Source organism: Odocoileus virginianus, chromosome 1 (assembly GCF_023699985.2).
Source record: "Odocoileus virginianus isolate 20LAN1187 ecotype Illinois chromosome 1, Ovbor_1.2, whole genome shotgun sequence".
In the NCBI taxonomy this organism is placed as follows: domain Eukaryota; kingdom Metazoa; phylum Chordata; class Mammalia; order Artiodactyla; family Cervidae; genus Odocoileus; species Odocoileus virginianus.
In genome coordinates this window covers 42835-70030 of record NC_069674.1, presented here as the reverse complement: position 1 = coordinate 70030, position 27196 = coordinate 42835, and the positions used below count along the sequence as shown (strand labels likewise).

Genomic DNA, 27196 nt, shown 5'->3' with positions numbered 1-27196 from the left:
TAAAGTGCAACCTAGACAGCACATTAAAAAACAGAGACATTACTTTGCCAACAAAGGTCCATTTAGTCAAGGCTATAGTTTTTCCAGTGGTCAAGTATGGATGTGAGAGTTGGACTGTAAAGAAAGCTGAGCACCGAAGAATTGATGCTTTTGAGCTGCGGTGTTGGAGAAGACTCTTGAGAGTCTCTTGGACTTAAAGGAGATCCAACCAATCCATTCTAAAGGAGAGCAGTCCTGGGTGTTCATTGGAAGGATTGATGCTGAAGCTGAAACTCCAATACTTTGGGCACCTGATGCAAGAGCTGACTCATTTGAAAAGACCCTCATTTGAGAAGACCCTGACCCTGAAAAGATTGAAGGCAGGAGGAGAAGGGGATGACAGAGAATGAGATGGTTGGATGGCATCACTGACTCAATAGACATGAGTTTGAGCAAGCTCTGGGAGTTGGTGGTGGTCAGGGAAGCCTGGCGTGCTGCAGTCCGCGGGGTTGCAAAGAGTCAGACACAACTGAGCAACTGAACTGAACTGAACTGAAAGTGCAAGCGTTGCAAGTGTTAGTCGCTCAGTCATGCCTGACTCTTTGCGACCCCGTGGACTGCAGCATGCCAGGCTCCTCTGTCCATGGGACTTTCCAGGCACAGATACTGGAGTGTGTTGCCATTTCCTTCTTCAGGTGATCTTCCTGACCCAGGGGTTGAAGCCAGGTCTTCTTCACTGCAGGCAGATTCTTTACCATCTGAGCTGCGAGGGAAGACTTGAGCTCTTAAAAACGTTGTCAAATAAGTTGAAAGCAAAATCACAACTCTTGCCTTGACAGGTGGCTCAACACATTTGTCTAATAAGACTCAGGGGATTGAAAACTTTATGTTCAGCAGTCACAAAGTTGTCTTTTTCAGTTTGTTAATTTGGTAGTAGCTGTGGTAAGAGCATGTTCAAGAGGTTAGAAAGACTTTTTGACTAGTCAGTCCACTGAAATACATGAGCATAAACTGAAATCCTTGGCAAATTTGGCCAAAATTAAATGTTTATTTTCTCAAAAGTGTAGAGTTTTCCTCTTGCAGAAGAGTGGGACTTTCTTCTTTTATTAAACATTGGTTCCCACTGGAATATAATCTCCCTGAAAGCACAAACTTGTCTGTTTTGTTTCACTACTCTATCCTCAGAACATTTTCCAGAGTGCACCACATGTTTGATAGACATATGCTGAGTGAAATAAATGAATTAAAATTATACAAAATGTTAGCAGTTCAACTTCCTGCCACAGCTGTGTTCCACCAAATAGTTTGTTTGTAAACAGATACTATGTCAAATTTTACTTCTGTCTGCAAGGAGTTTCCTGATACCAAAAGACTAAAAATATGGGGTAGAAACTTTACAGTCAGTTTTCATTTACCTTGTCTAGTTGAACTTTAAACTGGAAAAATGGATCAGTGTTTGAAGGCAGGAAATTTGACTGTGAGAAATTGATGAAAATATACAACATAATAAGAAACATTCAGAAGATTCTAACAACACAGGAAGTGAAGATATAAATATAGATATATAGATATAACAATTTCCCTTGGATTCTCCACAATGAACCCCCACACCCTAACTGTAACTAGCTAATAAGGCCGTGAGCAGCATTAGTTAATCTAAAACTGTGTGACATATCAACACAGGAGGATGGGGAAATTACTCTTTTTGAATCATGAGCTGTTCAACCAGAGTGCCAAGACCATTCAATTGGGAATGTTCTTTCAACAAAACGTGTTGGGAAGACCTGATACACACATGCAAAAAAAAAAAAAAAAAATGAAGCTTGACCCCTACAGGATACAACAGAAAAAATTAACTCAAAATGGATCAAAGTATTAAACATAAGTGCAAAAACTATAAAACTCTCAGAGGGAAACATAGGGAGAAAGATTCATGACATTTGATTTGACAATGATTCTTTGGACAGCAAAGGCACAGGCAACCTAAGAAAAATAGACAAGGTGGACTCCATCAAAATTAAAAACTTATATACAGCAAAGGATATGATCAGCAGAGTAAAACGGCAACCCATAGCAAGGGAGAAAATATTTGCAAATTATTTTTCTAAAAAGGAATTGATATCCAAAATATATAAAGAACTTGTACAACAAAATGTTTAAAAACAGGTAAAAGATTTGAATAAAAATTTCTCCAAAGAAGGTATATCAATGGCCATTAAGTATGTAAAAGATGTTTAACATCACTTGTCTCTGGGGAAATGTAAGTCAAAACCTCAATGAGACAACACGTTACACCATTTGGCTAGGTATTATCAAAAACCAAAAAATGCAAGTGTTGGGAAGGATGAGGAGAAATCCAAAGTCTGGGGCATTATTGTGGGAATGCAAAATGGTGCAGCTGCTGTGGAACAAGATATGCATGCACGTGTGCTCAGTCGTGTCTAACTCTGCGACCCCATGGACTGCAGCCCACCAGGCTCCTCTGCCCATGGGATTATCCAGGCAAGACTACTGGAGTGGGTTGACATTTCCTACTCCAGGGGATCTTTCCGACCCGGGGATCAAACCCACGTCTTTTGCATCTCCTGCATTGGCAAATGGATTCTCTACCACCTGGGAAACCCCCATGGAAAATGATATGGCAATTCCTCAAATAATTCAACATAGAATTATTGATCTATGATATGATCATAGCAATTGATCATATATGATCCAGCAATTCCCATCCTGGGGTTATAGCCCAAAGAAATGAAAGCAGAGACCAGAACAACTATTTGAACGCCTATGTTCATAAGCAACATTATTCACAGTAGCCAAAATGTGGAAGCAACTCATGTGCCCATCAATTGATGACAGATAAACAACATGTAGGACATACATACCATGGAACATTATACTATGAATAAATGATATGAGATTCAAACAAGTCTTGTTGTGGATATAGCTTTTGAGTTCTCTTTCTTCAATACCAAGAGGGGAGTACCTAAATCATTGGATAAGTTATGTTTTTAATTTTATAAGAAACTGCTGCCCTTCTTCTAAAACTGACTTCAGAATCTTGTACTTCATGAGCAATGTATGAAAGTTCTAGAAGCCTCACTTCTCAATGCAAGGCCATGCTTGATTTTTAGATTATTGCCTATTGTTATAGGTGTGAAGTGATACTGCATTGTGATTTTTGATTGTCTTCAATGACTAATGCTGACATGCAAGTTATTATGTGCTTACTGGCCATTCATATATCTTATGTTGTGAAATGTCTGCTCAAATTTTTACTCATTTTAGTCCGATTGTTTGTCTTTTTGTTACAGATTGATTCAGTTTCTTATATATTTTAGAGTACTTTGTTAGTTATATGCATTGTAAATATTTTCTTCCAGTCTGTTTTATCTTTTCATTCTCTTAAAGTGCATTTTTACGAACAGAAGTTGTTGACTTTGATGAACTTGAGTTTATCACATTTCATTTTGTGGTTGCTAGATTTTTTTTTTTATTGTTGCTTTGTTTTTGTTTCATGTCTAGAGACATTTTTGCCTACCTCAAGTTCAGAAAGATATATTTTCTATGTTTTCTTCTAGAAGATTTAGAGCTTATGGTTTTATATTTAGGTGTAAAATCTATCTTGTATGACCAGTAAGACTTTGGCAAGGAATCAGAAGACAGAAAGCACAGAACACAGGTGAGGAGTCACAAAACTTAGTGATGGGCGGTTTGCAAAGTTTTCTGGGTTACTCAGGCTCCTTCGGAAGTTCTTATAATGGGCTAGTGAGAGGAATGAAGACAGGGGTGGGGGCCAGCTTCTCAAGCTTTTGGAAGACAGTGATTACCACTGCCCATCGCAGAGGATCCCCACCCTTACTGCCTGTGGAAGTGGTCCCAGTTTTAAAAACAGCCGTGAACACCCCAGAGGCTGAGACACAAATGGCACCGCGGGTGGTGCACGACCTCCCCCTTCTCCGTGTGGGCTCGGGGGTGTGGAGCGGCGGCCGCTAAGGAGGGACAGACGAGAATCTGAGTGTCTGCAGACCAGAGCCGGCAGAGTGACCTCGCCCTCAGGACTGTAGACGAAGAAAAATCTTCCCAGGGGAGGGCTTCCTGGCTGGGGAAGCAGCCTCTGAGCCTGAGAACCGCGTGGAGGGGCCGTGAGAGGGTACCGGCTGCCACCAAGGGCTTTAGGGGTTCCATGGAGATAGCAGCAGCCCTCGTGGTCCTCGGGTGGGCCCAGGACCGGGGCTGTGGCCTCGACTCCAGGGCGGTAACGGCCCGACCCAAAGTCGGTGGGTGGGGCTGCTCCACACCACTTTTAGATCCAGCCTCTGGATTTGACTCGACCAGCCAGAATGTTTCCAAAATTTGTCTGTGCCCCCAAATAGGGGAATGTCCACCCAGACAAAGCACCAAATAAACAAACTGCAGGATGTCAGCTGGACTTTGTTTACTGCCGTGACTTCTACTGGGCGGAGTGGGGAGCCCGAAATGCTGTGTTTCTGCGGAGTTTGAGCCTAAGGAGGATTTCAGTCTTGAGTGTTACGTAACAGCCTGGAAGCTAGTCCCGGAAAGAGCTGGCGCCCTGTCCCAGGCAGCACAGCGTCCATGCATCGCTGTGTTCAGCCTCAGACCTGGACATTCCAAAGGGGGCCGCTTTACTCATCTTTGCATTCCTCCTGCCTGGCACGTTCTCAAACTCGGTAGATATTTGAGCTCATTAATCAAAGGATGACTAAACAGTCAGGTGGCTGCCAGACTTGCGTGCTAATTAAGAATGTGCTTTGAGACCTTTCAGAGTCTTCTTTTTTTAGAAGTTATTATGTGAGGAAAGTCTCTCCAGATCCCCTTGACCCTGGGGACCATTAGTTGGCTTTTGAGAAGAGCTGACCACCTCTCTGTGAGCACACAAGTTCATCCTGGTCCTCTTTTCTTGGACTGTGACCATAAATGCTTTGCAGACTGTGATCTCATTTGGAAAGATGCTAATTTTAGAAATAAATCTATTTCTCCAGAAACTTGAGTTTTGGTTCTGGAGGATATTTTGGCCAAAATCTCCATTTGCTTAGGCACTTTTTTGGCTATGGCTTTTTGGCTTTGGTGATTCAGTAATGAGACGTGAGATGCTGGGGACAGACCTGCATTCAGACTTGGCAGACATGGGAGAACTGCTTTGTCTGAGTGATAAACAGGGAGAAGGAGACTCATTCCGACTCTTGAGTTTGGACATCTCAAAGCATAAACATTCAGCACTATCCCTGGCAGGCCCTAGGCCTGGGGCATGAGAAGTCTGTAAACAAGTTTGCAATGGAGAGAGACAGCTCACCGCTCCAGTGATGCTGACAACCGCCACATGGGCTCGCAGGCCTCTGCCTCCAGACGGCGTGTGGCCACCCTCAGCACTTTGCAGGGCACTGGGCAGTGGGCTGGTGCTCTCCCAGAGTCACCCGGGATCCTGACTGAGCCCAGAGCTGACTCGGGCAAGAGGCAAATCCACTTTCAGTGTTTTCTCTCCACTTTCACTTCTCCAAAGAATTGTTAATAATATTACACCACCTTATATTTTTTGCAACTTTATAATTTATTTAGCACTGTCACATATGTTGCACATTAATATTTTGAAAATATTAAACTGATAGTCTTTTTAAAACCTCTTCTCTCCCACAAAGACTGCCCTCCAGATGTCATTCTGTTTTCATGGAATCAGGTAAGGGAGGTTCGCAAATGCTTCGGGGAGGAGATAGGCAGAGAAATGCCTCTCTGCGTGCAGAGAACGTGAGCAGGGCCTCTGGCCGGAATGGAGGAGGAGGAGGAGCATGAAGTCAGCCAGCATCTTGGCTCCTGTTTCTCACTCAGTTTGAGTTGAAATGCCAGAAGCCAGGGGAGGGGATTGGAGAGGTTGTGGATAAAGCCAGATGCTTCAGGATGTGTGCTCCAACCCCCCTCAGGACTCTGAGAGCATTCATTCCCCATGTTGGCAGGCCCCAGCCAGTGTGAGTGACCTCCAGCAGGAAGAGCTGGGGTAGTCGGCACTTACCTCCTACGGCCATTGTGTGCTGTAGAAAGAGCCAGAAGCAGGCACAGCCTTGGGGACACAGAAAGTAACTGAGCTAGAATGCAGTGGGCTTCCAGCGCAGAGACAGTCATAGACCTCAATTTGCACTCTTTCTTCCGTGGTTGTGCCATGGCAGAAAGTGCCCAACACAGACACTCTGAGAATAGGAAGGATATAACCCTTGGATACCCTTGGTCTGGCCATGTGAACTATGGCCAAATATGGAAGCAAATATGGAAGGAATAGCCTTTACTACTCTCAGGTGCTCCCCAGGAGAACCTCCCACCTGTGGGGCTCCGTGTTCTTATTTCCTCTAATGGGCAAACGTCAACACTATGAGCAAAGTTGGAAGCCAAGTGTTAAAGAAGCTGAGGTGACAGAGTGCCCATCGGTCAGTCTTTGAGCTGGTTATTTACATGATTAACTGCATGTTAAATGTTAGAGTACATCATGGGACATGCCGGGTTGGACTAAGCACAAGCTGGAATCAAGATTGCTGGGAGAAATATCAATAACCTCAGACACACAGATGACACCACCCTTATGGCAAAAAGCAAAGAAGATCTAAAGAGCCTCTTGACGAAAGTGAAAGAGGAGAGTGAAAAAGTTGGCTTAAAACTCAACATTCAGAAAACTAAGATGATGGCATCCGGTCCCATCACTTCCTGGCAAATAGACAGGGAAACAATGAGACTATTTTTGGGGGCTCCAAAATCACTGCAGATGGTGACTGCAGCCATGAAATTAAAAGACGCTTGCTCCTTGGAAGAAAAGCTATGACCAACCTAGACAGCATATTAAAAAGCAGAGGCATTACTTTGTTGACAAAAGTCCATCTAGTCCTATGGTTTTTCCAGTAGTCATGTATGGACATGATAGTTGGATAAAGAAGGTTAAGCACTGAAGAATTGATGCTTTTGAACTGTGGTGTTGGAGAAGACTCTTCAGAGTCCCTTGGACTGCAAGGAGATCAAACCAGTGAATCCTAAAGGAAATCAGCCCTGAATATTCATTGGAAGGACTGATGCTGAAGCTGAAACTCCAAGACTTTGGCCACTCAGTGTGAAGAACTGACTCATTGGAAAATACCCTGATGCTGGGAAAGATTGAAGGCAGAATAAGAAGGGGACGACAGAGGATGAGATGGTTGGATGGCATCACTGACTCAAGGGACATGAGTTTGAGTAAGCTCTGAGAGTTGGTGATGGACAGGGAGGCCTGGTGTGCTGCAGTCCATGGGGTGGCAAAAAGTCATACACAATTGAGTGACTGAACTGCATGTTAAAGACACACTTTTCCTGATGGCCAGGGACCCACTTAGTCATCTGTTAATTCAGTTAAAAATAAAATTTCATTGTTTTAAAGTGCTGGCAATTTGTGGTTTATTTGTAATAGTACCCAGCATTACCTTAACTAATACAACCAGGCACTAATCATGCCTTTTGGTTTCAAAGATTAACAAATAGCAGAGCTACACTCAAAGAACACAGCCTAATGAGGAGGACAAGCAGATAAGTAAACAGCTTTTTCTACAGTGCATCAAGTATAGTGAAACAACTGTGAAGAGGGTGGTGGTAGGTTGCCCAAGAGGGAAATCTAACAGAACTGGGAGTTGCCAGCCTTGGAAGCAGCACAGAGACTAGTGGAGGAGGTCTAAAGCATGCATGGGAATTCAGCACAAAGCACCCAGGGCACAAACAACATGGATGAATTTTAGATGCTCCGCTCTAGATGAAAGAAGTCAGATTAAGGCTCAGTTTTCTATAATTCCTCTAATATGACACCTGCAGTAGGCAAATTGCCAAATAGAGACTGATAAATTTTGACCAGGGGCTAGGGATACAAGAAGGTGTTGACTCCAAAGGACCATGAAGGAATTTTAGAAATGTTTCTACAAATGTTGATGGCAATGTTCTACATCTGATATTGATAGTGGTTACATGTCAGTATGTGCTTGTCAAAGTTCATAGAAATGTATACTTAAATGGGTGAATTTAAATTATTATAACTCAATTTTTAAAATGCTCTGCAAAAAGGAAAATTTCATGTCTTTTTTAAAATAAAAAAGTAAAAATTATACCATGCAAACACTAATCAAAAGCAATCTGAATCAACAATTTTAATATCAAAATAGACCTCAGAAAAGAGAACACTGTCAGGTAAAAAGTGAGATATTTCATAATGACAAATAAAATCATTCCATATAGAATATCCATCCTAGATAAGCATTCATGAAACAATAAAGCTTCAGAATATGTGCAGCAAAATCTAAAAGAGCTTAAATGACAAATAAATGTGGTCAAAAAAAATTCTCCAATGATGAGAAACTTAAAAAGTAAGAGAAATTAAACACACACTAATCAGAGAAAGAAAAAATTAAAATAGCAGAAACCAGTGGAGTAGAAATAAAACAAAAGAGAAAGTCAAAATAAAAAATTTGACTCTTTGAAATGAACAATAAAGTAATAAACCTCTAGCCACATGGGTAAGGAAAAGCAACCAAAAAGCACAGATTACCCACTGGGGAACAGAGGGGACAACACTGCAGATGCTATATATATAAAAGATTAACAAGCGACACTGTGAATGCTAATCAATTTGAAAGCAAGTGGACAAACTCTTTGAAAAACATAAATTACTAAAATGTGCTCAATGTATGACTTTGATATCCTGCTATCTATTAAAATTAGAGAAAACGAATTCATGGTAAAATATTATAAAAAAGAAAAACCCTATTCCAGTCCCTAGTAAACTCTACCAAACAGTGAAAAAAAAAAATAAAAACCCTTCTACACAACCCCTTCTGGAAAAGGGAAGAGGAAAGAACACTTAACTACTGCTTTGTGAGAATAACATTATCCTAACACCAAAAGCAAATTGAAGCATCACTAGAAAACTATAGAAAACAATATCTGTCATGAACATAAATAGAAAAGTCCTCACCAAAATATAAGCAAAGTGAATAAGCAGTACATAAAAGGGAGAATTTGCTATGACTAACTAGAGTCTTCCCAAGTTATGCAAGTTTGTTTTAACAGTCAAAACTGGGGGAATGCAGTTCACCATATTGAGAGACTAAAAGAAAACAAAACAAAACAAAACACACAATAGAATGAAAAGGCACAGATAACATTTTTTTCCCCACAAAATTCAACATCAGTGCAATGTGATTTCCCCACATCAGTGCAATGTAGCTAATCATAAATAGAAGGAAATTTTTGAAACACCTGCAGCTAACACTCTACTGAACAGTGATAGGTAATTATTTTCCCTTTAAGGTCAGGACTAAGGCAATTTAGTCACCTTTGTCACCACTTCTATTCAGTATTGCATGGTGGCCCTTTCCAGAGCATTAAGGGGGAAAAAATTAACCCATACAGATTCAAAAGAAATTAGTAGAACTGACTTTTTTCACAAACAACGTAACTGTCTATCCTTTGTTGTTATTCACTCACCACGTTGTGTCTGATTCTTCATGACCCCATGGACTGCAACATGCCAGGCTTTCCTGTCCCTCACCATCTCCCAGAGTTTGCCCAAGTTCGTGTCCATTGAAGCAGTGATTCCATCCAACCATCTCATCCTCTGTTGTCCCCTTCTCCTTCTGCCTTCAATCTTTCCCAGCATCAGGGTCTTTTCCAATGAGCCGGCTCTTCTCATCAGGTGGCCAGAGTATTTGAGCTTCAGCTTCAGCATCAGTCCTTCCAAAGAATATTCAGGGTTGATCTCCTTTAAGATGGACTGGTTTGATTTCTTTGCTTTCCAAGGGACTCTTAGGAGTCTTCTCCAGCACCACAGTACAAAAGCATCAATTCTTCAGCACTCTGCCTTCTCTATTGTCTGGCTCTCACATCTGTATATGACTACTGGGAAGACCATAGCCTTAATTATACAGACCTTTGTCGGCAAAGTGATGTCTTTGCTTTTTAACACTCTGTCTAGGTTTGTCATAGCTTTTCTTCCAAGGAGCAATTGTCTTCTAATTTCATGACTGCAGTCACCATCTGCAGTGATTTTAGAGCCAAGATAAGGAAATCTGTCATCATGCACACCTTCCCCCTTCTATTTGCCATGAAGTCATGGGACTGGATACCATGATCTTAGTGTTTTTTTAATATTGAATTTTAAGCTTTTTTTTTTCACTCTCCTCCTTTACCCTAATCAAGAGGCTCTTTAGTTCCTCTTCACTTTCTGCCATTAGAGTGATATCATCCGCATTATCTAAGGTTGTTGATATTTCTCCCAACAATCTTGATTTCAGCTTGTAATTCATCCAGCCCAACATTTCGCATGATGTGCCCTGCATTGTGGTGAAGGGGCGTGAGTAACTCAGTGAAGCTATGAAACATGCCATGTAGGGCCACCCAAGACAGACAGGTCATAATGGAGAGTTCTGACAAAACGTGATCCACTGGTATGGCAAACCACTCCAGTATAGTAAACATGAGGACCCCATGTACTTATATAAAAAATAAAAACTATCTATCTAGTATATCTTAAAAAATCAATTTTAAAAGTTAATATAATTAAAAAGTAAGCTTAGGAATGTCTTAGGGTTAGTTAGTTAGTTCAGTCTCTCAGTCATGTCCGACTCTTTGTGACCCCATGAATCGCAGCACGCCAGGCCTCCCTGTCCATCACCAACTCCCGGAGTTTACCCAAACCCATGTCCATTGAGTCAGTGATGCCATCCAGCCATCTCATCCTCTGTCGTCCCCTTCTCCTCCTGCCCCCAATCCTTCCCAGCATCAGGGTCTTTTCCAGTGAGTCAACTCTTTGTTCACATGAGGTGGCCAAAGTACTGGAGTTTCAGCTTCAACATCAGTCCTTCCAATGAACACCCAGGACTGATCTCCTTCAGGATGGACTGGTTGGATCTCCTTGCAGTTCAAGGGACTCTCAAGAGTCTTCTCCAACACCACAGTTCAAAAGCATCAATTCTTCGGTGCTCAGCTTTCTTCACCATCCAACTCTCGCATCCATACATGACTACTGGAAAAACCATAGCTTTGACTAGACGGACCTTTGTTGGCAAAGTGATGTCTCTGCTTTTTAATATGCTGTCTAGGTTGGTCATAACTTTCCTTTCAAGGAGTAAGCATCTTTTAATTTCATGGCTGCACTCACCATCTGCAGTGATTTTGGAGCCCCCCAAAATAAAGTCAGACACTGTTTCCACTGTTTCCCCATCTATTTGCCATGAAGTGATGGGACCAGATGCCATGATCTTAGTTTTCTGAATGTTGAGCTTTAAGCCAACTTTTTCACTCTCCTCCTTCACTTTCATCAAGAGGCTTTTTAGTTCCTCTTCACTTTCTGCCGTAAGGGTGGTGTCGTCTGCATATCTGAGGTTATTGATATTTCTCCCGGCAATCTTAGGGTACAAGGTCAATATTCAAAAATCAATTGTGTATTTACATACTAACAATAAACAATTGGAAATTAAAATAGAAATGATAACATCAAATGTAATAGCATAGTAAAACATGAACTACACAAGGACAGATTTAATGAAATATCACAACATCCATACACTGAAAACCACAGACATTACTGAAAGAATTTAAAGAAGACTTAAATAAATAGATGCCATGTCAATTCATTGAAAGTCTTATTGTGAAAAATGTCAGTTATTTTCAAAGTGGTTTTGAGATTCAATAAGATTCCAATCAAAATTCCAAGAGAGTGAGTATTTTGTATAATTTTATAAACTGATTATAAAATTTCACATTAGTTTAAAAGGTGTAGACAGCCAAAACAATTTTGACAAATTTAAAATTTGGAGAACTTAAAATACATGACTTAAAAGTGCATAATAAAATTATACTAATCAAGACAATGAGATTTTACTATAAGGTTAGCTATAGAGACCAAAATGGAGTCCAGAAGTAAATCCACATAATTTATTTTTGACAAAGGAGCTAAGGTAATTTTACAGAGAAAAGATTATCTTTTTGACATATATTATAAAAAATATTGAATGTCTATATGGATAAAAACAATATTTACCCTTATTTCACACCATATAGTAAAAAAATTTAACTGGAAATGCATCATAGATGTAAACTTTAACATAAAGCTATAAAACTTCTGCACAAAAAAGTAGGAGTAAATCTTTGTGACCTTGGTGGGAAAGATAAACAAGATATGATACCAAAAGAACAAATCATAACAGAAATAATTGATAGTTGGTCTTTCTTCAAAATTAAAATACTTTACCCTTTCAAAGATACTCTTTAAAAATACTGAAAAGGCAAGGTTCAGACTGGGAGAAAAATATATCTGATAAAGCACTTATATCCAGACTAAGTAAAGAACTCTCAAAAGTCTTTAATAAGACATGCAATCTGATTTAAAATATTTGTGGAAGATTTGAACAGACACTTTAACATAAAAAGGTATATGCATTAGAAAAATGAAGATGAAAATGAAAAACAGAAACAGAAATAATTACCTAAGTAACAGAATACCTAAAATGGAAAGACTGGTAGAACTGAGTATTGAAGAGGATATAAATAAATGGAAATTTGCATATTTTGCTGTTGGGAATGCACAATGGTGCACTTTAAAAAATAGTTTAAGAATTTCTTACAAAATTGAAAGTACACTTACCATTTAACTCAGCAATTCTACTCCAGGTTTTTACAAAGTCCTGTGTAAAAATTTCACAATAGCTTTTTTCACAATTGCCAAACCTGGAAACAGTTAAATGTCTTTCACTTGGTAAATGGATAAGCAAAATATGGTATATCTGTATAATGTTATATGATTAAGCAATAAAAGGGAGTGAACTCAAAATAGATTAAAGATCTAAATGTAAGACCAGAAACTATAAAACTCTTAGAGGAAAACATAGGCAGAACAGTCTCTGAATAAATCACAGCAAGATCCTCCATGACCCACCTCTCAGAGTAATGGAAATAAAAACAAAAATAAGCAAATGGGACATAATTAAACTTAAAAGCTTTTGCACAATGAAGGAAGCTATAAGTAAGGTGAAAAGGCAGGCTTCAGAATGGGAGAAAATAATAGTAAATGAAGCAACTGACAAAGAATTAATCTCTAAAATATACAAACAGCTCATTCAGCTCAATACCAGAAAAATAAAGGACCCAATCAAAAAGTGAGCCAAAGAACTAAACAGACATTTCTCCAAAGAAGACATACTGATGGCTCACAAAGGCATGAAAAATGCTCAACATAAGCCATTATCAGAGAAATGCAAATCAAAACCACAATGAGGTACCATCTCACACTGGTCAGAATGCCTGCCATCAAAAAGTCTACAAACAATAAATGCTGGAGAGGGTGTGGAGAAAAGGGAACCCTCCCACAATTGATATCCATTTGGAAAGAAACTTTTTTTTTTAACATAGCAAAGTTAACTCCAAACAGATGAGAGATATAAATGCAAAGAATCAAACCATATAAATATCAGATGAAAACATGGGTACATTTTCTTATAGTCTGGAACTGAGGAAAGCCTTTGTAACTCTGTCTCTGAATCCAGAAACAAAGACATGTGACTATATACAAAAACAGATAACTTTCACATGGCAAGCAAAACAAAGCACCATAAACAACATTAAAAGATAAATGACAAACTGGAAGAATATATTTACAACTCACACCACAGATAAAGGGCTCATCTTTGCAAAATATAAAGAACTCTTTATATAGACCCACTAATCACACTTGTAGGATAGGTCCTAAAGATGTTGTTGGTGTGTGGTCACTAAGTTGTGTCTGACTCTTTGTGACCCCATGGACTGTGACTTTTCAGGTTCCTTTGTCCATGGGCTTCCCAAACAAGAATACTTGAGTGGATTGCCATTCTGTCTCTAAAAATAAAAAGAAGGATAAGCAAAAAAAAAAAAAAAAAAAGAAAAGAAAAGAAAAACATAAAGAGATACAATTACCTAGATAATAGAATACCTAAAGTGAAAAAGACTGGCAAAACTGAGTATTGAAGATGATATGAACAAATGGGAACTTGCATATTTTGCTGTTGGGAATGCAAAATGGTGCAGTCACTTTGAAAAACAGCTCAGGAATTTCTTACAAAATTGAAAGTAAACTTATCATTTAACCCAGCAATTCTACTCCAGGTTTTTACAACGTCTTGTGTAAAAATTTCATAGAAGCTTTTCTGATAATTGCCAAACTTGGAAACAGCTAAAACTCTTTCACTTGGTAAATGAATAAACAGAATATGGTATATCTGTATAATGTTATATGATTAAGCAATAAAAGGGAGTGAACTCATAAACACAGCAGTGTGAATGAATGAGTCTCAGAAGTACATGTTACATGAAGAAGAAAAAACAAAGACTACTTAATGTATGATCCCAGTAACATGAAATTCTAGAAAAGGCAAAATTAAATCAGGAAGCAGGCCTGTGGCTGCCTGAAGAAGGTATGATGGTGAAAAGCAAGGACAGGCTTGAGAGGTGGTGGAAATGGGCTCTATCTTTATGGTGCCAGTGTTGACACGACTGCACACAGTTTGCAAAACTCATTGAATTTCATACTTCAAATAAGTGAATTTTATTGTGTTCACACTAAAGAGCAGTGCAATAGGTTATAAAAGAAAGAACATACACTCCTGTAGGAAATAAGAGTATATATTTGCTTCTCTTAAATGAAAATAATCTGAAAAAATTTCTAACAATTTGATGCATAGTCTTCTGGATTGCCAACAAAGGTCCATCTAGTCAAAGCCATGGTCTTTCCAGTAGTCATGTACGGATGTGAGAGTTGGACCATGAAGAAGGCTGAGTGCTGTAGAATTGATGCTTTTGAACTGTGGTGTTGGAGAAGACTCTTGAGAGTCCCTTGGACTGCAAGGAGATCAAACCAGTCCATCCTAAAGGAAATCAATTCTGAATTGGAAGTACTGATGAGCTGAAGCTCCAATACTTTCGCTATCTGTTGTGAAGAACTGACTCATTGGGAAAGACCCTGATGCTGGGAAAGATTGAAGGCAGGAGGAGAAGGGGATGACAGAGGATGGGATGGTTGGATGGCATCACCGACTCAATGGACATGAGTTTGAGTAAGCTCTGGGAGTTGGTGATGGACAGGAAGGCCTGGAGTGCTGCAGTCCATGGGATCACAAAGAGCCGGACCCGACTGAGCAACTGAACAACAAAAACAACAACAGCAATCTTCTGGATTGCTTTTTATCGACATGTACTAAGTATATTTCTTCATAAACTTTTTCATATGATTGCACATTGTGAACATCTTTATATGTCAATAAATGCATCCTGTACTATCTTTTTAAAGTTCAGTTTGTAAACAAGTATTTAACAAATCACCCATGTTTGGCTAATTGAGTAATTTTTCATTTTTCAGTGTTAAAGACTATGTTATAGTTTCAAATACTCTGATTTTAGTGCAGTAATTTTGGTCAGATTTAGCTTACAGTTTCGTGAGCTTGATAATGGCTATGAAAAGTTTGGCAGAGGAATGGTGAAAGTCCTGTTTGGGTCATGGGGCTGACTCATGGATTTCAAAGTGAGATTACAGACAACTATGGTTGTCAATGGAAGACACATTGTTGGTTAGTGAAGATTTTTATATTCTTCTATAGACCACTGTGTAGAAGTGACCACTTCAACCGTGGCTTGTGAAGGCAACTCTAACAGAGAGAGACCTTATTACCAGCTGACATTTGAATGTAAGCCAGTCTTGCTGGGAGATGAAGGTCCATAGAGTTACAAGTCCTCGTCTTCAGCCCCACCCTTTACAATTAAAAGATCAAATTGTGATGAAAGAACAAGGTTTTCTGCAGTGATGTTCAGGAGATTTTGAGTTTTATTCCTCTGTCTCTGGTCGCTAGATGGTAACAACACCTGACATCCCTATGCCTGGTTCACTAAGGACTTTTGTGTCCATCAGTTCCTCCACTACTTGTTACAACCAACCCATGAACAAATGAGGAACCCAAAGCAGAAGCAAATGAGACTCATGCTCAGGTAACTAGCTCATGGGTGAAGGAGCCAGGGTGAGCAGTGCAGATTTCTTATGTCAGATTGATAGTCCTGATGTAGGCATTCCCGGTGAGCGTGGTTGCCTGTGGGTAGAGTTAATGGTACCATGAATCTGCACTTTGGGTAAAAGGACTTTGGGCGGCATACATGCCTGTGCCCGTCGTCCTGGCTTTGACATTTGTTACAACACACAGGACCTCTCTGTACCCTCTGTGCAACTTCTTATGAATCTAGAGTTATTTAAAACTTTTTCAAAATCAGTAGCAAGTCGAATTACTATGAAATGAATAATAAACAAGAAACAATTCTTTAAAAATATCCAGCCATTCTATACTCAATTCAGGTTTCCCAGGTGGCTCAGTGGTAGAGAATCTGCCTTCCAATGCAGGAGTCCCAGGAAACGTAGGTTTGATCGCTCAGTTGGGAAGATGTCCTGGAGGAGGAAATGGTAACCCACTCTAGTGATCTTGTCTGGATAATCCCTTGGACAGAGGAGCCTGGTGGGCTACAGTCCATGGGGTCACAGAGAGTCAGACACGACTGAGACAACTGAGCATGAACACACAGACACACCCAATTCAGGGGCCCAGAAACTCCAATCACTGCTCTTAGTTTCATAGAAACCATTAAAACTGAAAGCAGTTCTACATAAGTGAAAAGCTTTATGGATCACCGTTTTGTTTCAAGATGGTCAATTTACTCACATGATGCTTTTAGGTAGATTTATCTGCCTTTTATTCCAATTTAAGTTCAAGGAGTTTGTTTAAGATTTGGAATGAGGAGAGTATATCATCTCATCTACCCTCTTGATAACCCCAAGATGTACTCCAATCTTATCACAGATTACAGGTGGATAAACTACTCATTTAAGGAAAAATTTCCACACTATTCCAGTTTTTATATCCTAGCGATTTCAATCTAATTTTATTCAAAGCCCATGTTGTCTTTCAGGGAACCAGCTCAGGCAATTTCAGTACTGGTGGCTCAGAGGAACAAAGCATTTATTTTGGACTTGCATTGTCTTGAAGCCTCGACATGCCAAATCACATGCACTTGTTTGAAACAGCAGTGCAGTCATCAGCGGGGAGCTGCTCCTCCTTCCCAGGGAAGGGGCAGCTCAAGGCTTGCCCTCAAGTAGAAGAGTGGATGGCAGTAAAGGTGAGCTTAGATCATTTTGTTCAACAAATCTGAGGAATCATGGCCTTTCTGGCTGCCAGGCAGGGACCAATGGGAAATTTGCACATAATCCTACAATTCAGTCAACTTCTCAGAGGACAGACGAGGAAACTTTTGGGCAGCCAACCCAAGATTCTGAGGCATTAGTGCTGACCCCAAATCCTGACTCTTCTTTGTTCTTGTCACAGGAGACAGAGCAGTTGCCCCACACAAATGTGGTTCCTTCCCACAGACCTTTAGCCTGCTTTGCCTGGGAGAACTTCAGACAAGATCCCATTTTCCCCAAGAGATTCACTGTCTGCTTTGTCCTGTGGTTGCCCTGTAAAATAAATCACAACACATGATTGTTCCACAGGATTCTCACATCTTGCGTATTTATGAATCATCTAGACAGCAAATCTGAAGGGAACCTGGAGCGGGTAGCCAGATACAGGCTCTACATTTACTTATTGAAAATAAAAAAGAAAAATCCAGCTTATGTTTAAAACAGAGAAGAACCATGAAAAAACTTTTTTACTTGTTGAGTTTGCAAATGTCTTTATTGTAGTCTTTTCCTTTGACAAGAGGAATTAGCACTCAAATGTTAGCTGAGTCTCACTTCCGATAAAAGAAAAAAGCAAAAGCCATAAACTAGCCAAATCAAATTCTGTTTTAGTCTATCAAAACCAGAACTTTACTGAAACAAGTGATTGCATTTGGCAATAAGATGTAAAATAAAAAATGATTGATTTTTATCCTTAACTTACTGCTATAGACATTGATTTTCAACTGCAAGTTATGATTCTCATCATATAAACAATGAGAAATAAGTCTTCCAGAAAAGCTGTGAAAAAATAAAGCTAGAAGTAGAGTTTTTCTTTTGTTCACTCAACTGTAAGTACACATTCAAACACAATAAACCAATACGACATTCCCTCTATGAGTTTGAAGTTCATGATGTAGAGATATCCATTGTAACAGACCAGAAATGAAACAGAATCTACTCTGGAAAAACAATGGTTCTCCTGAGATAATCATTAACTCTGCAGAGAGTGCAAAGTCGGATAAAAGACTCCCTTTCTGGAAAGGCTACAGTGAGTTAAGTGAAACTCTGGCAGCCTGATTTGAGAAGGAATGCTCTGTTTTCATTCTGGGGAGAGAACTAGAGCACCATTGCCTGTAAGCTATATGTTTTAGTTTTCAAACACATCAGCTCCATTTCTGCTTAAATAGCCTGAACAAAACTTCCAGTGTACCTCAAGGTATCTTTTGGGCTCCAAGTATTTGTGACTGGCACAAGTAAGACTGGCTGATGACTGACCTTAAAAATATTTAAAGACATAATAATGGTAGGGCTGCAAGAAACTTTTCCAAGTAAATCAACTTGAACTTCATTGACCACATTTAATTTATTTTCTCTCTGTGTATTCATGGCTAGAAAATTGAATACTCATGGAATATTTGTTTCTATTTCATTTTTCCATGCCATCCTATTGTTTGCCACATTGTTTTCCCATATAGCCATAATTTCTGTAGGTGCTACACCATGAATAACTGGTCATGGGTTAGGAATAATGCATAAACTGTGTTTAGACTTGGATGATGAAAGAATCAATGTATAACATTTGAACTATGCATATGTGTTTTGTCTATACAAATCTAAGTGTTATTACCAGTATGTTATGGTAAATTATACTTTCTTTTTAAAAATTGAATAGTAAAAACAAAAGTGAATTGGTGTGTTCTAAATTTCAAATAGTATATCCTTCGTATTATGAAACATGCTAAGCCCTACCCAGCTAAACTTTTCTTTAATGCTTGTGCTGGCCTCAGGACACTTTCTTGGCTTCAGCTCCATCTCTTTGTATTATTCCTGGATGTCCTTATGATTTGCCAACCAGTTTTTCTTCTCCAGGTCTATGGCTGGCTTGTCTTCTTAATCCTTACCACATTTCTGAATTTCCACTCTCAAAATAGAGACACACAATGCTCTCAATCTGCTAATTTCTCATGACTCATCTGGAACCTCTTTCTCCTAGGATATTGAGCATCCATTTTATTGCTCTGTCTCTTTAAGAAGCTAGACCATTTTCTCCTAAATATTCTAACCTACCCAACATAACACAACAGTTTATAAATAGGATTAGTGGCCTCTTCGTAATGAATGTGATATTATTATTTGCAGACTTTATGCCCCAAGTTTTTGTCCCACTCTATTACCAACAGTGGTAACCCCACCTCACTCCTGTAGGTTTGTGTCCAGTCATTGAACTGACTCTTGTCAATGTTATCCTTTTGCTAAATGATGCTAAATAATGACCCCCTTTTGCTAAATCCACTAGTCACCTCCTTGTCTCCAGCTGTTACTCAGCCTCTCAGCAAGGTTCAACACCATTGGCCACTCTGTCCTTTTATATTTTCTCTCCACTTAAAGCACTTTCTTCTCAACAACATTGTTATGCCCGATGTCCGAATCCCCGAGTGGGAAGAGAGAAGGCCTCCAAGACAATGCAACTCGCAAAAAGGGAAGTTTATTGCTGACTCAAGTCAGGGCTCCTGCCGCATCCAACGCAGTGGTGCGAGGGTCAGAAAGCCCCGAGCCCAAGCTGTTACACAAATTTATAGGGTGAGCACACGCCATTGGTAGTTGGTTTAAGCGGATTGGTTACAAGTTTGCAAAGCAATTTCATTGGTCAAACACACTTAAAACTTTCGTGCGCACAGGACTTTCCCGGGGGTTTCTGCCCTGTTCCTAATTGGCAAACAGCGGTCAGTGTTAAGCTGATTGGTTGTATCTAGGCGGCCTGATAATCTTACCACCCAGAAGTAGGAAGGCCTGCTCCTAATCTAAGCTGCCTGCCATGGCATTACTTCTGCTCGCCTCACAAACATGATCTTTGGGGACTTCCTCTGGCCTCACTGGCTGTGCCTTCACAGTATCCTTGCCTAGATTCTTCTCCTCCATAGCGGTTAGAGGTCACCAGAGCATGTCATGTGCACCCACCTCTGTCTTCCCTGCCTGCAGGGTCTCTCCAGGAATTCTCATCCAAGGGTGTGATATCAAGCGACACGGAAGTGTTTATTAAATCTGTGCCTCCACCTCGTCTGACAGCCTAGGCTTGACCACCAGATGTGTATCAGATTCCCAGTGTGGCCCGTCCTAGGGAGAATGCTCACTCCCTCCACAGCCTGCTCTTCTCCCTGGCCCCCTGGCGATTCTTGGTGCCAGCATCCTCTAAGCTCCTTGACCTAGAAATATGGAAATTATCCTTGGTTCTTATTCCCATCCTACCTGGCATCCAGTCTTGCAGCAAATTCCATCATCTCCACTGGCAGACACACCCCTGGTCCTTCCACCCACCTCCCCTCCCCTCCTGGCCTGGGCCATGACCCCCTAGCTCACCTTGATTATTCAAAGTCTTCAGGCTGCCTTCCTGTACCTATGTTTGCTACTTAATCCTGTTTTCTACAGTACAAAGTGACCTTTTGAAAACACAAGATAGCAGTCACAACAACTTGATTCTCTGTTCCCTAACCCAAACAACACGCTAAGTAAGCCATTTACCTGTTTCTGCACTGGGAACACAAGTGACTCCCATCGCCTGACACAGACCTCTGGGCTTTGCTTGCTCTTTTCAGCCATTTTGGACACTTTGTTCTAAAGTTTGGTGCCACCACCTGGTCCCTGCCATTCTGGAGCCCTGTAATCCTAAATTATACAAGAAAACCCAAGAAAACCCAATTCAGCTTCATCTCATACTGTCAACCCCAGACTTCAGTATTCACACATTATCATATGATGTCAGTATCTCTTTATCAATAGACTTGTTAGCCTTATGGAAGGGGACGCTCTCCATGGTGTCTCAAAGGAGTATATTGGTATCATGTGATAAATCTGCTTTAATATTCCGGCCTCTCCAAAACCATGGTCTTTCCTCAACACTTGAGCAAGGTCGATCTGCCATCTCTGCTCTTTCCTGGAGGACGTCAGTGCTCTGGGAGCCACCCTCACAACACTCAAGAACCAGCCACAGGGGTTCTTGGCTGGGTTGCTAATTCCTAGGCCAATTAATCTGTTTTTCAAGTTTTCCAAGCAGTTAACATAAGCCAGCCCTGTCCATGATCATTTCCCTTATGTTGTTCCTAAATTGTCTAACTCCCAGAGTCCAATAAGGCCCGTGTTTCAACTGCTTCCATTCCAGTTACCAAGGAAGAGTCCTAGTAGGGATGCGAGTGCATGGCCTTTGCTAGCAGCTCAGCTGGGAAAGAATCCGCCTGCAGTGCGGGAGACCCCGGTTTGATTCCTGGGTTGTTGGGAAGATCCCCTGAAGGAGGGAACAGCTACCCATTCCAGTATTCTTGGGCTTCCCTGGTGGTTCAGCTGGTAAAGAATCCTCCTACAATGCAGGAGACCTGGGTTCGACCCCTGGAGAAGGGGAAGATCACCCACTCCAGTATTCTGGCCTGGAGAATCCCACGTATTGTATAGTCTGTGGGGTCACAAAGAATCAGACACGACTGAGCCACTTTCACTTCACTCTGCTCACAATGGGGTCCTCATTGCTTAGACCTGGCTCCAAAATCTCCCATTTTAAGGGCCCATTTTAGTCTACACTTTCTCAAAACAGAACCAAAGGCAAGATTTTACATGCACACTACCTCAGAAGTGACTTTGGAAGCAGAAATGAAAGACCAAGGAAAGTGAAGCGGGAAAGCAGGGATAGTTTACACAAGAGGGCAGTATCTGTTGGTCACTAGGACCTTCTGCAGTGCATATAAAATGCCTCCCAAAATCAGCTGCTAAAGAGGTGAAGGCAAGGGGCATCAGCTCCTTCCCTGCTCGCACTGGCAGGGAGATGGCCTCCCTGCACTTTCGGCTTGTGTGTGCGTGAACGCAGGGCAGGCATCAAGAAGCCTCAAGGTGGAAAGGTAGCTCAAGCCTGAGCCGAGGCACAGGCCTCAGGCGGGCAGCACTGTGGAGACGACCTGATGCTCTAAGGTGGGGCTGGGTGTGAGGTCTGCCGGCGGAACAGCCGGGCCTGAGCAAAGGCAGTCCGCCAGCAGCGGGAGGGACAGAGGGACGTCGGATCCTTTCTGCTATGACACTTCAGACAGTCGCTAAAGTTCCCTGGCCCTTACTCAGCTTATTCATTTGAAAAATGTGAAATGTGGGCTAAATTTGTGGCTCCAAAACCTATCTTTAGAACAGAGCTACATCGGGAATTCTTAAAGTCACATGAATTTGGGCCCCCAAAATCCTGTTTCAGGGAGTCCTGGCTATAGTACAAGAAATCCTGTTTCATAAGCCTCCAGAGTGATTCCAGTGTAGTTAGTCTCTATAACCACTTCTAGGGTCCTTTTTCATCCTGTGACTTGGTGGATTATTTAGCCATTGGATAAATGATGTTGGAATTTCAAGATAAATATAGCATGGTATTATTTAATTTACAGGTCTTTCATTTGGATGAGATTTACACAAAAGAGGCAATAAGTTAGTAACATAAGACAATATCTAACCAGATATTGCAGATCACACACAACTTTCACCTGTGGAGGTAGTTTTTTAGCAATTATCAAACTGTTCTCTTCATTCTTTTTAACCCAAAGTAACAAATACTTGCTAAACACATTCTATCTAGTAGATTGTCCTGTTTGTTGATATTGATCTGGTGCTATTATAAAAAGACAAATAAGACAATGTCCTTGTCTGAAAGAAGTGTGTTACAACAGGACAGATAAAGAATTGAGGCAGAATGAGATGTCATGGTCAGGGGGTGGGCTGAGATACAAAACCTGTAGATTTTTCCAAGAAGGAAGCAATCACTCTTTACCCAATAAAGAATGCGAGACTTTTTGGCTATAGTCTATTAATTTCTCCAGCTATGTTCAGCAACCAAGGACAGCACACTACTGCTGCTGCTGCTAAGTCGCATCAGTCATGTCCAACTGTGTAAGATCCCATGGACAGCAGCCCACCAGGCTCCTCTGTCCCTGGGATTCTCCAGGCAAGAATACTGGAGTGGGTTAAGGCCAGCGTAGAAGAAAGCAGAATTTGAGGAAGATGGACATGGAAGTAAAGATAGTGAAGGGTCCTCAGGGTCCCCAAGAACATCGTTGCACTGAGTTGGAGGCCAGTGACGCTAGAGTCAGAGGACATGGAATGCCCTGGAGAGACCAAGAAAGAAAACATCATGATGCGGGGAAGTGAGCACAAGTTTAAGGTACAGTGAGGGACAGACTTCAACAAAGTTCTGGGTGTGAATGAGGAATTTACAGTTCACAAGCTCGAATGGTTGGCAGCTTCAAATAATGGGTGTGGTCTGAAGGTTGCCCTAGACCATGGTCGAGGCTTCCTGAGGGGTAGGAACCATCCTACTGATGTGGACCTGACAGGTGTGACTTCAGGACGGTGCACGCTAGGCCAACCAGACACAGGCTTCAGGAGTAAGAGGCTTCTTGTCCTCACTCTATCTTATGATACCATTAAAATGCAGGCTATGAATTGAAAGTCAAGGACAATCTCTGACACCAGGACTTGGAGGTTTCTAATTTTCAGTGGCAGAAGCATTGAGTGCAGTTCATTTGTTTGCTCCACTTAACTGAAATTCTCAGCAACCCGGCCTCTTGACCCCACACTCCCAGTGGCCCTTAGGATGCTGCCACGCCAGCAACTCGCAGCTCAGGGACCTCCAGATGAGTGGGCTTACTCACTCGTTTGGCCCCAGCGCTCTGGGCCAAGTGTGACCGCTGGTCTTTCGCACCCCCGGGCACACCTTCTCTCCTCCTTAGATCTGGGTTTTAGGACGGGTCAGTGCAGACTCTGCTGCAGGCATGCACACTTGGCTTCTGTTTCCAAGCATCCAGATCAACTTGGTGACCCTGAGGGAGCCAAAAAGTGTCTGTTAACTAGTTGGCAGTCAGCAGCCCTGACCCTGATGAACAGCAGAGTGTGGCCAGGCTGTTCCAGGAAGCCTGGCCTCTGTTTGGAACACTGGAGATCACAAGTGTTCTCCATGTGCAAGCCCTCCAGTTCACTCCATCAACTGGAGAATAACTGCCCTCAAACTGTCACTCCTCTTCCTGAATCATCCATTTTCTTGGAAAAAATAATTAGACCCATAAGAAGAAGAAAAGAAAAGAAAACAGTATGAAAGGCAAGATAAGCCAAAATGAGCAAAATGTTTCCAGTCAAAGGGAAGGGAAAGTAAGACTTGTCAGCAACTCCTCAGAAATAATATGGTTATGTTTTATTGTCCCCTTCTTTTTTTCCTGGCATTTCTGATGTAAATACTTTGTATACATTAGAGAAGTTGTAAAAAAAAAAAATTCAGAGTTCTGTAGCTTCCTACTGGGGACAATGTAAGTCTAATCTTGCCAGCAGGCAACAGACAGATTACTACACACACGCCAAGCTTTCTGTGACACTTAAAAATAGATGCCCAGAGGGGTCTTTCCGTCTGGCTCCCGCGCGCGTCTCTCCACTTCGGGTTTTTCCGTGTCCCGCTCGGAGGTACTCGGCTCTCGCTCGGCCTCCCGCATCCCCCGGTAACGGTCGCTGTCTGTTGCCAGAATCGGCCAAACTGGAACACAGTCTGTCAGTCGAGAGGTCACTCCAATTCTTGTTGCACAGACTCAGAGTTCTGGCCCACAAACAAGTACAACGCCTCAGGTATTGAGCCCCACTATCACATCTCCCCCAAATGCACTGCCTCGAAGAAGTTCACGACTTTTTACTAGTCACAGCTCTACAACCAAGGAGAATAGCAACAAATTAAAAATGAAGTTTCCACCTAAAATCCCAAATAGAAAAACAAAAAGTAAAACTAATAAAGGAGGAATAATTCAACCTAACATAAATGATAGCCTGGAAATCACAAAATTAGATTCTTCAATCATTTCAGAAGGAAAAATCTCTACAATTACACCTCAGATCCAGGCATTTAATCTACAGAAAGCAGCAGCAGGTTTGATGAGCCTTCTTCGTGAAATGGGGAAAGGTTATTTAGCTTTGTGTTCATACAACTGCAAAGAAGCTATTAATATCTTGAGCCACCTACCTTCTCACCACTACAATACTGGTTGGGTGCTGTGCCAAGTTGGAAGGGACTATTTCGAACTTTCAGAGTACATGCAAGCTGAAAGAATATTCTCAGAAGTTAGGAGAATTGAAAATTACAGAGTCGAAGGCATGGAGATCTACTCTACAACACTTTGGCATCTTCAAAAGGATGTTGCTCTTTCAGTTCTTTCAAAAGACTTAACAGATATGGATAAAAATTCACCAGAGGCCTGGTGTGCTGCAGGGAACTGTTTCAGTTTGCAGCGGGAACATGATATTGCAATTAAATTCTTCCAGAGAGCTATCCAGGTTGATCCAAATTATGCTTATGCCTATACTCTATTAGGGCACGAGTTTGTGTTAACTGAAAAATTAGACAAAGAATTAGCTTGTTTTCGAAATGCTATCAGAGTCAGTCCTAGACATTATAATGCATGGTATGGTTTAGGAATGATTTATTACAAGCAAGAAAAATTCAGCCTTGCAGAAATGCATTTCCAGAAAGCACTTGACATCAACCCTCAAAGTTCAGTTTTCCTTTGCCACATTGGAGTAGTTCAGCATGCACTGAAAAAATCTGAGAAGGCTTTGGATACCCTAAACAAAGCCATTGTTATTGATCCTAAGAACCCTCTATGCAAATTTCACAGAGCCTTAGTTTTATTTGCAAATGAAAAATATAAGTCTGCTTTACAAGAACTTGAAGAATTGAAACAAATTGTTCCCAAAGAATCCCTCATTTACTTCTTAATAGGAAAGATCCTAAAGGAGCCAATAACCAGATTAAAGAGGCAATTGATAAACGCTACCTTCCAGATGATGAAGAGCCAATAACCCAAGAAGAACAGATTATGGGAACAGATGAATCCCAGGAGAGCAGCATGACCGATGCGGATGACACACAACTTCATGCAGCTGAAAGTGATGAATTTTAACTTCCGGAAATCAGACCTTTGCAACTGGATGTGTGACTTGTGCTGACATGTTTCTTGTCCTTCCATATACTGAATTTTCACTCTTGAGCCAGCAATGTCATCATCCATCACTTATATCCTGAGTGTGCCACTTTCATTGGACCCTGACTGTACACAGAATGAAAGGCAGTGCAATATTTAGCTGCTAACAAGACTGGCTCTTTCACCAGTATGAATGACAGTTTAGAGGGTATAGGGTGGGAAACTTTCTTTTTCTTTCTTTTTTTTTTTTTTCTTTAATCTCCCTTTGTTGGAAAGCTATCATGGAAGGAAGAGTTATGTTTTATCCTGAAGGAACCATTAGATATGGAAAATAGTGATGAACCAGAATCTCTTGGTCATTTTTCCAAAAATTTGTTTTTACTTGGTTCTCTTCCTGATAAACAAAGTGACTGACCTTCATTTCTAGGTTCTTCAAGAATGGTGTTAGCAAGTGCCAGATGGAACAATAAAAGACATTGCCTATAACAGAGTAACCTGATTGCCAAGGAATGTAAATTAAACTTCAATGTCTCCCATAAACAAATATAATGAGCATATAGGAACTCATATGTAGGAATCAATATTCCTCCATACAGTGTACACTTATTCTTGGCAAGAATACTCTAATGTCTAACCAAGAATTTTCATTTATTCATCTTTCCTCAAAGTGTTGATCATTGTTATCTTGGTATTACAAACTTTAAAATTGGTCCTTAACATTTTTCCTCTTCTCTTTGAGCTCTGTGGGATCACCTTTAACTTTCAGAGATGATAGAGGGGTTGCCCACTGAAAAGCCAAAACAAGGCTCTTAATAACAATATAAGTTCACCAGAAGAATCAAATGAGAACACTAAATGGAAAGACTTTAAGAGATCATGATAGTGGAAGCCTTAATACAATCAGAATCGTACCATAACCTTGAATTTATATTTGTTCAAGACAGGTATCCCTTTGACTTTCCTTAAGTGTTTAAGCAAGGTGCAAGAAAGTGTGGTTACCTTTGGTGAGGTC

At 40.9% G+C, this 27196-nt stretch overlaps 1 protein-coding gene and 1 pseudogene across 1 annotated transcript; one reads left to right on the top strand and one right to left on the bottom strand.

Annotated features, from left to right (window-relative positions):
• The window catches only part of LOC110132707 (vacuolar protein sorting-associated protein 35-like), a 60669-nt pseudogene extending 35961 nt beyond the window's left edge, over positions 1-24708 (bottom strand).
• A 45-nt stretch (positions 24709-24753) lies between these two features.
• LOC110123011 (cell division cycle protein 27 homolog) lies at positions 24754-26678 on the top strand. Its single transcript, XM_020870693.2, is given in 2 exon segments — positions 24754-25982; positions 25985-26678. Coding segments are annotated over 2 exon segments (1215 nt in total). The 5' UTR covers positions 24754-24946; the 3' UTR covers positions 26164-26678.
• The last annotated feature ends 518 nt before the right edge of the window (positions 26679-27196 follow it).